Genomic DNA, 10,611 nt, shown 5'->3' on the forward strand with positions numbered 1-10,611 from the left:
GCAGATGCTTTAGTCCAGGTCTGGGAGGAGATCCCTCAGGAGACCATCCGCCACCTCATCAGGAGCATGCCCAGGTGTTGTAGGGAGGTCATACAGGCACGTGGAGGCCACACACACTACTGAGCCTCATTTTGACTTGTTTTAAGGACATTACATCAAAGTTGGATCAGCCTGTAGTGTGGTTTTCCACTTTAATTTTGAGTGTGACTCCAAATCCAGACTTCAATGGGTTGATAAATTTGATTTCCATTGATAATTTTTGTGATTTTGTTGTCAGCACATTCAACTATGTAAAGAAAAAAGTATTTAATAAGAATATTTCTTCAGATCTAGGATGTGTTATTTTAGTGTATTTTTTTGAGCAGTGGCACTCCGCCTTGTGTCCGCTTAATAACAGCTCTCAGCTGAGGTATATTGGCCATTTACCACACCCCCTCTGGCCTTATTGCTTAATTATAAACGGGGTGGTTCGAGCCCAGAATCCTGATTGGCTGACATATTTAAGCAATAAGGCCGAGGAGGTGTGGTATAGGTCAAAATACCACAGCTAAGGGCTGTTCTTATCCGCAGTGCCTGGACACAGCCCTTAGCCGTGGTATATTGGCCATATCACAAACCCCTGAGAAGCCTTATTGTTATTATAAACGGGTTATTAACATAATTAGAGCATTAAAAATAAATGTTTTGTCATACCCATGGTATACGGTCGTACAGCCAATCAGAATTCAGGGCTCAAATCACCCAGTTTATGAAAGACTGTATTCCACAGCTATGACAAAACATGCATTTTTACTGCTCTAATTACGTTGGTAACCAGTTTATAATAGCAATAAGGCTCCTCGGGGATTTGTGATATGGCCAATATACCAAGGCTCATGGCTGTATCCAGGCGATGTTGCGTCATGCATAAGAACAGCCCTTAGTCGTGGTAGATTGATGTATCATTGGTAAATTGTGGCTGTCTGATTATAACGAGTCATTGTTTATGATGCAAGGTGATTTGTAGATCATTAGTCGTCAGTCTGCTGAAATGTCGAACAAGCCCATTGGGTAGCTGATGCAATGTGATTTATAGATTAGTCAGCTTCGCCTTTTAAAGTCGACTTGAGACTGAAAGGACTGAACTTTGACAGATGTAAGACTACTAATGATGCAATGCACACATGCCTACATTTTAGGGAAGCTGGTTATAGTTTGCTGGCTCTTATTGGACGCAAGAGAAATATCCAAGCGCGTGGATTGGCCAGCTAAACATCAATGGCGATGGGAAAGACAGACGATGTAACGTTGTAACAAACTATTTATCGATACATTCGCTCATTTCACAACTATAACTAGCCTAGTATCTTAGATACTGTATTTGCATTGTAACCTATTGTAGCACTTGCAGTCAATACAAATAATACATGTATGTACCTTACACATTTTGCTGCTTTCGATAATGCCATTTGTGTTACAATGTATCTATTTTGAGTGAAGGGGCACACGAATTATGGTTTAACTTAGTCAGTAATGTATTGTGTGTGTGCATGATCACGTGTTTAAATCGACCGCCTTCAAGACTGGTTCAAACTCGTATCTATCCACGGACGACAACCTTATTCAAATTCACCAGTCACTGCAGCAGTTTTTCTTTGACTGACCGAGCGAGACAGCATTCCACTTGAAACCTCTTGTGGACAAAGCTATTCTCCTGCTATGGGTAGTTTCTGCCACCTAAGAAGTCGGTGTCTCCTCAGCCAGTTCGGCCTACCATTTGTCATGCATCGACAATACAGCCTCGACATTTCTGCTCAACTTCTCCGAACGCAGGGCTATGTGAACGGGCAATGGATCAATGCTCCCTCTACCTTCCCAGTGCTGGACCCAGCGACGGGTGAAGAGATTGCGAACGTCGCAGACTGCGGTCCAGCAGAAGCTAAACTAGCTGTCGACGCAGCCTACAAGGCATTCTACTCCTGGAAACATCACACAGCGAAAGTAGGCCTCTACAGTTGACTTCACGATCCACAAACCTGACAGTTCACGATCCACAATTCTGACAGTTCACGATCCACAATTCTGTGAATAGCATATTGATCTTGTTTTCCTTCTTCATCAGCACCACCGCTTTCCCCACATTTCCTAGTTGCATGAAATCAACAGTGTGACAGCTGTTTTCCTTAACTCTTGTGACTGACATGCACGTTAGGCAGAATATAATAACCAAATAGAGACAGTCATAGTGCACAATTACATCTATTACAAGCATCAACCTATGCCACAGGGTTCATTGTTTTGGGGCCTGTACTGCAGTCTACGCTCTATAATAGCCTGGCCAAATAACAACTTGGCCCCCAAAGTAGCCACTCCAGGTTGCAGGCGTGTTTTTGTTTTACTGTCCATTATAGAGGTCAACCGATTATGATTTTTCAACGCAGATACCGATTATTGGGGCACGAAAAAGGCCGATACAGATTACTCAGGCCGGTTTTTATATATATATATATTTTGTAATAATGACAAATAAGGTGAATTCACCAATTTGTAAGTCGCTCTGGATAAGAGCGTCTGCTAAATGACGTAAATGTAAATTAAAACAATACTGGATAAACACTTATTTAACTTCATAATACAGAAATAAAATCAATTTAGTCTCAAATAAATAAGGAAACAGGTTCAATTTGGTTTTCTAACTGATGTCTTGAGATGTTGCTTCAATATATCCACATAATTTTCCCTCCATGATGCCATCTATTTTGTGACGTGTACTAGTCCCTCCTGCAGCAATGCAACGACTTTCCAACCCTATAGTTTGTTAACAAGAAATATGTGGAGTGGTTGAAAAATGAGTTTTAATGACTCCAACCGAAGTGTATGTAAACTTCCGACTTCAACTGTACCTTTGACTATTGGATGTTCTTATAGGCACTATAGTATTGCCAGCCGAATCTCGGGAGTTGTTAGGCTTGAAGTCATTAACGAAGCTGTGCTTCAAGCATTGCGAAGAGCTGCTGGCAAACACAGGAAAGTGCTGTTTGAATGAATGCTTACGAGCCTGCTGCTGCCTACCACCCCTCAGTCAGACTGCTCTATCAAATCATAGACTTAATTATAATATAATAAACACAGAAATACGAGCCTTTGGTCATTAATATGGTCAAATCCAGAAACTATCATTTTGAAAACAAAACGTTTATTCTTTCAGTGAAATATGGAACTGTTCCGTATTTATCAATGTGGGACAACCCTAAGTCTTAATATTGCTGTTACATTGCAAAAACTTTAATTAATGTTATGCCATAATTATGTAAAATTCTGGCAAATTAATGATGGTCTTTGTTCGGAAGAAATGGTCTTCACATAGTTCGCAACGAGCCAGCTGGCCCAAACTGCTGCAGGTGGCCCTGACTCTGTTTACACTGAATGCAAGAGCAGTGACACAATTTCCCTAGTTAATATAGCCTAATAACGGGAATTTCTTTCAACTAAATATGCAAATTTAAAAAATATATACTTGTGTATTGATTTTAAGAAAGGTATTGATGTTTATGTTTAGGCACATTGGTGCTACGATTGTGCTTTTTTCACGAATGCGCTTTTGTTAAATCATCATTGGTGAAGTAGGCTGTGATTCAATGATAAATGAACAGGCACCGCATTGGTTATATACAACGCAGGACAAGCTAGTTAAACTAGTAATATCATCAGCCATGTGTAGTTAACTAGTGATTGTGTTCAGATTGATTGTTTTTTATAAGATAAGTTTAATGCTAGCTAACAACTTTCCATTGGCTCCTTGCTGCACTTGCGTAACAGGTGGTCAGCCTGCCACGCAGTCTCCTCGTGGATTGCAATGTAATCGGCCATAATCGGTGTCCAAAAATGACGTTTACTGATTGTTATGAAAACTTAAATTCGGCCCTAATTAATCGGCCATTCCGATTAATCGGTCGATCTCTAGTCCATGAGTGATTATGCAATTATTAAGCGCGACTCACTTACTGCCATATTAATACATCACTCAGTGAGAGAATATCAAAGTCTGACTCCAACATCTTATACTGTAGTTTGGGGAGAATCCTGTTCACTCCAGTTTTGTCTTTGATCTGGTAAACATAGACTCATTGTACTGGTTTTCTTCTGTCCATGCAGCCAATAACCCCCCCCCCTGTCTTTTTATCCATCCCCCTTTTCTGACTCTCTGTCCAATTTTCATCATGCAAATAAATGCTCTGCTGCCATGCATGTGAAGCAATGCTTCGGAGCGGGAGGGACTGAGTGAGTGGAAAGGCTACAGCCAGAGTCACCACTCACCATCAACACCTCATACACTCTTAATACACAGCACACATTGTTGCATCAAGTTCCATCTCTGTTATCAGGAGCTGCTAGTTTCAGGGAGCGCTAGTAAGACCAGATGGAGTCTTACAGATTCTTGTGGATCATGCAACTGATTCCATGATCGGATTTAATGTTGTTTTCTTCCTTAGGAAAGAAGTGTCCTTCTACGGAAATGGTACGATCTGTTGACGTTGAACAAGGAGGACCTTGCTAAGCTGATCACCTTTGAGTGTGTGAGTATTGTCTTGCTGGATGCAACAGGGGGTGCTGTCCTTGTAATGATTTGTATTTGGTTCTGAGTTGTAAACTGCTTGTGTGTTCTGCACCTCTTAGGGCAAGCCCATGAAGGAGTCCCTGGGGGAGATTGCTTACGCTGCTGGCTTCCTGGAATGGTTCTCTGAGGAGGCGCGCCGTGTCTACGGGGATGTTGTGCCCTCGGCTGCCAAGGACCGTAAGATCCTTCTGCTCAAACAGCCTGTGGGTGTGGCCTCAATCATCACTCCGGTGAGCCGTAATGCTTCATCCATCTACTATCTGTCAGGGATGTCCGTCTTAGGTCCTGGAGAGCTACCTCTGTAATGCGTTTCACTTCCTGCGTAACACCTAGCCTATCCCCCTCCCCCCACACACACAGTGGAACTTCCCCAGTGCTATGATCACCAGGAAAGTGGGTGCTGCCCTGGCCGCGGGCTGCACCGTCGTGGTGAAACCTGCTGAGGACACACCCCTCTCTGCCCTGGCGCTCGCTGAGGTCAGTGCTTCCGTTCCCACAACAACACTCACTGTGTACTATGCCTGGGTCCCCAATAGTAAGACACTTCATTTGTCTAATTAATATGTTTACTTTTTGTGTGTGTAAAGCTGGCGAGTCAGGCCGGGATCCCTGCGGGGGTGTTTAACGTGGTGCCCTGCTCCAGAGAGAAGACCCCCTCCGTTGGGACAGTCCTCTGCACAGACCCCCTGGTGGGGAAGGTCTCCTTCACTGGATCCACTGCCACTGGCAAGGTATGGACACTGATCTAGAATGGCTTCAGAGTTAGTTTAATCAATCCTGAAAATGCAATATACATTTCATGTTCGTCTTAAATCTTGTAGGTGGATAATATTTCAATGAAAAGGCCTGTGATCTTCCTGATAACTCCTCGCTCATCCTCAGATTCTCTTGAAGCTCGCCGCCGACACCGTCAAGAGGGTTTCAATGGAGCTGGGTGGCCATGCCCCCTTCATTGTGTTTGACAGTGCAGATGTGGACAAGGCTGTGACGGGAGCCATGAACTCCAAGTTCAGGAACTCAGGACAGGTACTGGAATAGGGGTTATCTCAAAACAAATCATTTTGTGTCTACTGTGCTGTTCAAACTGTGAAGTACACCAAATCGAAATGTTGCCTGCCATTCTAAAATGGGGTGTCTGAAGTCGTGGTCTAACCTCCATGTCCCTCAATGTGCCCTTTGACCTCCGTAGACATGTGTCTGCTCCAACCGCTTCCTGGTCCAGAGTAGGATCCACGATTGCTTCATAGAGAAGTTGGGGAAAGCCATGGACGCAGAGCTCCGTCTGGGCCACGGCTCTGACCCAAACACCACCCAGGGACCCCTCATCAACGTCCGTGCCTCTGAGAAGGTAACCTGGTTCCTACTGTCAAGAGGGTGTTTGTATTATAACTATACTATACCTGTATTATCTGCATGATGTTGTATTCATGATGTTGTATTTATATTCTGATATGTTACATAACCTTATGATATCCTATGTCTCTCCCAGGTGGAGCACCAGGTAATGGATGCAGTGTCGCGGGGGGCCAAGCTGCTAAGGGGAGGGAAGCGTCTGGACGGCTCGTTCCATCAGCCCACTCTACTGGCTGATGTCACCACAGACATGCTGTGTACCAGAGAGGAAACCTTCGGTCCTCTCCTGCCTGTCATCAGGTCAGTGGAGCTAGGAGAGATCAGACAACTGAAGACTGGATGGATGCTAAAATGGGAGCTAACTCAAGGTGTTTATTCTCTTTTCCTTATGACAGGTTTAACACAGAGGAGGAAGCACTTGCCATTGCCAATGCATCTCATGTGGGTTTAGCAGGTGAGCTAAACAGTATTGTATGCACCTTGCTGTCATGTCTGAAAATCCCTCAAACCTATAATAGAATAATTATTTGACAGAGCCAGTCTGATTTACTAATTACAGTGGGGAGAACAAGTTTTTGGTACAATGCCGATTTTGCAGGTTTTCCTACTTACAAAGCATGTAAGTAGGAAAACCAGAGCCTGAATTCTTACTGGTTAGTAGGTGATCAAATACTTATGTCATGCAATAAAATGCAAATTAATTACTTAAAAATCACACAATGTGATTTTCTGGATTTTTGTTTTAGATTCTGTCTCTCACAGTTGAAGTGTACCTATGATAAAAATTACAGACCTCTACATGCTTTGTAAGTAGGAAACACTGCCGATTTTGCAGGTTATCAAATACAAATAGTTCTCCCCACTGTATATTATTTAATGTAAATAGAAAGTCTATCTCAGAATCTGATTTGATGAGTTTCATTCAACTACGCTCTTCTCCACCCCCCACCCCCTCCCAGGGTACTTCTTTTCCCAGGACGTCAGTCAGATCTGGCGGGTGGCGGAGAATCTGGAGGTAGGCATGGTGGGGGTCAACGAGGGTCTCCTCTCCACCCCAGAGGCCTCCTTCGGCGGGGTCAAACAATCGGGCCTGGGCCGTGAGGGCTCCAAGTACGGCATCGAGGAGTACCTGGACGTCAAGTACATGTGCTTTGGAGGGCTAACCCCCTGAGGGTCCACTGCACCCCCGCCCCCCAAGTAGGAAGCGGTGACTTTGGGAAAAGGGAGGATTCTTAGGCTCTAGTAACAGTTACTTACTCATATTTCACATAAAAAACTACAATGGATTACAATAATCAAATATGATTCCTTCACAAATGGTTGTGATTCTGACCCTCTGCATATGTTGTCATTGAGAGCCTTCATCGCTCAGATACAGGGAAAGAAATATTAACAAACATATGTTAATGCAGTACAACTTAACTGAGAGTCCTGCAGGCTGGTATGGAGTATAGGAAAACCTTTCATAGTATTGACAATGCCATTGGTGGTTGCACTATTATCGCTAACGCCATGGTTCATAGATAGAGTTGAAGTCGGAAGTTTACATACACTTAGGTTGGAGTCATTAAAAATAGTTTTTCAACCACTCCACACATTCCTTGTTAACAAACTATAGTTTTGGCAAGTCGGTCAGGACATCTACTAAGTCATTTTTCCAACAATTGTTTACAGACAGACTATTTCACTTATAATTCACTGTATCACAATTCCAGTGGGTCAGAAGATTACATACACTAAGTTGACTGTGCCTTTATACAGCTTGGAAAATTCCAGAAAATTATGTCATGGCTTTAGAAGCTTCTGATCGGCTAATTGACATCATTTGAGTCAATTGGAGGTGTACCTGTGAATGTATTTCAAGGCCTACCTTCAAACTCAGTGCCTCTTTGTTTGACATCCTGGGAAAATCAAAACAAATCAGCCAAGACTTAAAAAAAGTATAGTCCTCCACAAGTCTGGTTCATACTTGGGAGCAATTTCCAAATGCCTGAAGGTACCACGTTCATCTGTACAAACTGTATAAACACCATGGGACCACGCAGCCGTCATACTGCTCAGCAAGGTGACGCGTTCTGTCTCCTAGAGATGAACGTACTTTGGCGCGAAAAGTGCAAATCAATCCCAGAACGACAGCAAAGGACCCTGTGAAGATGCTGGAGGAAATAGGTACAAAAGTATCTATATCCACAGTAAAACAAGTCCTATATCGACATAACCTGAAAGGCCGCTCAGCAAGGACAAGCCACTGCTCCAAAACCGCCATAAAAAGCCAAACTACGGTTTGCAACTGCACATGGGGACAAAGATCGTACTTTTTTGAGAAATGTCCTCTGGTCTGATGAAACAAAAATGTAACTGTTTGGCCATAATGACCATTAGGTTTGGAGGGAAAGGGGAGGCTTGCAAGCCGAAGAACACCATCCCAACTGTGAAGCACGGGGGTGGCAGCATCATGTTGTGGGGGTTCTTTGCTGCAGGAGGGACTGGTGCACTTCACAAAATAGATGGCATCATGAGGTAGGAAAAGTATGTGGATATATTGAAGCAACATCTCAAGACATCAGTTAAAGCTTGGTCACAAATGGGACTTCCAAATGGACATTGACCCCAAGCATACTTCCAAAGTTGTGGCAAAATGACTTAAGGACAACAAAGTCAATGTATTGGAGTGGCCATCACAAAGCCCTGACTTCAGTCCCATAGAAAATATGTGGGCAGAACTGAAAAAGCATGTGCGAGCAAGGAGGCCTGCAAACCTGACATTACACCAGCTCTGTCAGAAGGAATGGGCCAAAATTCACCCAACGTATTGTGGAAAGCTTGTGGAAGGCAACCTGAAACGTTTGACCCAAGTTAAACAATTTAAAAAGGCAATGCTACCAAATACTAATTGAGTGTATGTAAACGTCTGACCCACTGGGAATGTGATGAAAGAAATAAAAGCTGAAATGAATCACTCTGGTATTATTCTGACATTTCACATTCTTAAAATAGTGGTAATCCTAACTGATTGTTACTAGGATTAAATGTCAGGAATTGTGAAAAACTGAGTTTAAATGTATTTGGCTCAGGTGAATGTACATTTCCGACTTCAACTGTATGTGTAAGAAGCTGCCGAGAAATCCATGTCTCAAGTTTCATGCTCTACATCGTTTCCTCTCCTCATCCTCTCTGACCACTGGCCTATAAGAACTGGTGAAGGGAAAGCAATATGGTGACAACCCAAACCAGTTATCCCGGTCCGTTAAAAGGAGAGTTAAAGACCCAGTGCAGTCTAAACATGAATTTCCAATGTTTTTATATATATTTCTACACTGAGGTTGGAAAATGGTGATAATGCCATTTTAGTTTAATAGCTGCTTGGAAAGCTGCTTGGAAAGTCTGAAATATCAGGGATTTTTGGTGGGATGGAGTTTTGGTCTGCCTGGTGACATCACCAGGTGGTAAATTCTCGGCCAATAACCACTTATTTTCAGTTTCCCCCTCCTCACTCAGACCACTCCCAGGTAGTCTTAGCAAAATTATTGTTTGAGAAATTGCTCTTTGCTAAGAAGCTATATTTGTTGCTTTGTTTTCAATTATAATGGTCAAAATCACAGTAATGTACTTAATTGTTACCAGATATTATTTGATGTTGAGATAAAAACAGCTGCATTGGAACTTTTAAAGGGTAGTCCCTTAAAGAGGAGGAGAGGAAGCCACAATAGTATTTGGACATCACCCCATACACTTCTCCAACCTGTGGGATCCCATAACGATCTGGACCTACAAATGTGTGTTCTCAATGTAGGATTGGGCCCTCAATGAGGAGCACTGTGTAACTTGATGCCTAGCGTAGAGTTGGGTAGATTTAATAAGCACGTCAATTGCAAACGGTTGAGATTATTAATATGCACAAGAGACATCTGTTTAATAGGAAGATGATTTATATTTTGGCTTTTTTCCAGAAAAGGGAGCTTGGCTGTATCCAAATGCCAGCTGTATTAGATATGTCACTTGATCATTATGTAGTGAAATTATGAATGACACTATTTTGGTTACAATTGTTGGGCTAAGCATCCTCTGTTGTAAATAGTTTTTAAAAAACTGTCCTTACTACTTAAAAACTACTTAAAAACCATCTATTGTAGACCATGCCCCTACATTATAGGATATGGTGTTGTCGTTGTTAACTAGTCTTCCCACATACAATATATTACACAGCAGAGCTGCCTTCTGCTATTCAGACAGGTGGTACACACTGCGTGCTGTATCGGAGCCTGCAATGTAAATGCTGTGTTCTCTGAAACTGAAGTAATGTCTCTTGCCAAACATTGTCTCCTAAGTGCCAATTGAATGATTTGACAAATTCTGTTTTCTAGTTGTGACATTGTTATTGTAAAAAATTAAATAAAAATATATTTCTAACTATTGTAAATATTATAGGAGTATTTCAGAAAATATCAAATAAATGACTGTGAGTTACTTTTGTTTGTCGAACAATTTAATTTGGTTTACCTTAGATTAGTGTTTCCCAACCCTGGTCCTGGAGTACTCCCAACAGTACACCCTTTTGTTCAGTCAGGTGTGCTTGTCCAGGGTTACGATAAAACGTGTGCTGTCGAGGGAATTGGTGGACCAGGGTTGGGAAACACTGCCTTACATCTTACTATCCCTTT

The 10,611-nt window shown here is 42.5% G+C and overlaps 1 protein-coding gene across 2 annotated transcripts; it reads left to right on the top strand.

The window, feature by feature from the left end:
• The first annotated feature begins 1,167 nt into the window (after window positions 1–1,167).
• Window positions 1,168–10,375, top strand: LOC135520304 (succinate-semialdehyde dehydrogenase, mitochondrial-like). Of its 2 annotated transcripts, none has more exons than XM_064945738.1 (10): window positions 1,168–1,281; window positions 4,473–4,556; window positions 4,657–4,827; window positions 4,958–5,074; window positions 5,185–5,328; window positions 5,480–5,623; window positions 5,787–5,945; window positions 6,087–6,250; window positions 6,346–6,404; window positions 6,910–10,375. In XM_064945738.1, the coding sequence occupies exons 1-10, from the start codon at window positions 1,258–1,260 to the stop codon at window positions 7,119–7,121; spliced, it is 1,278 nt and encodes a 425-aa protein (XP_064801810.1). In that variant the 5' UTR covers window positions 1,168–1,257; the 3' UTR covers window positions 7,122–10,375. The 2 variants fall into 2 exon arrangements, with proteins under 2 accessions (XP_064801810.1, XP_064801809.1); XM_064945737.1 differs by lacking the exon at window positions 1,168–1,281 and adding an exon at window positions 1,307–1,980.
• Window positions 10,376–10,611: the final 236 nt, after the last annotated feature.

This window comes from Oncorhynchus masou, chromosome 29, assembly GCF_036934945.1.
Source record: "Oncorhynchus masou masou isolate Uvic2021 chromosome 29, UVic_Omas_1.1, whole genome shotgun sequence".
NCBI classification, from domain to species: domain Eukaryota; kingdom Metazoa; phylum Chordata; class Actinopteri; order Salmoniformes; family Salmonidae; genus Oncorhynchus; species Oncorhynchus masou.

Coding starts and splice junctions, on each gene's coding strand:
- LOC135520304 (XM_064945737.1), top strand. CDS start 1,699: ATGGGTAGTTTCTGCCACCTAAGAAGTCGGTGTCTCCTCAGCCAGTTC. Junction 1,981..4,472: donor GGAAACATCACACAGCGAAA/GTAGGCCTCTAC, acceptor TTTCTTCCTTAG/GAAAGAAGTGTCCTTCTACG. Junction 6,251..6,345: donor CCTCTCCTGCCTGTCATCAG/GTCAGTGGAGCT, acceptor TCCTTATGACAG/GTTTAACACAGAGGAGGAAG.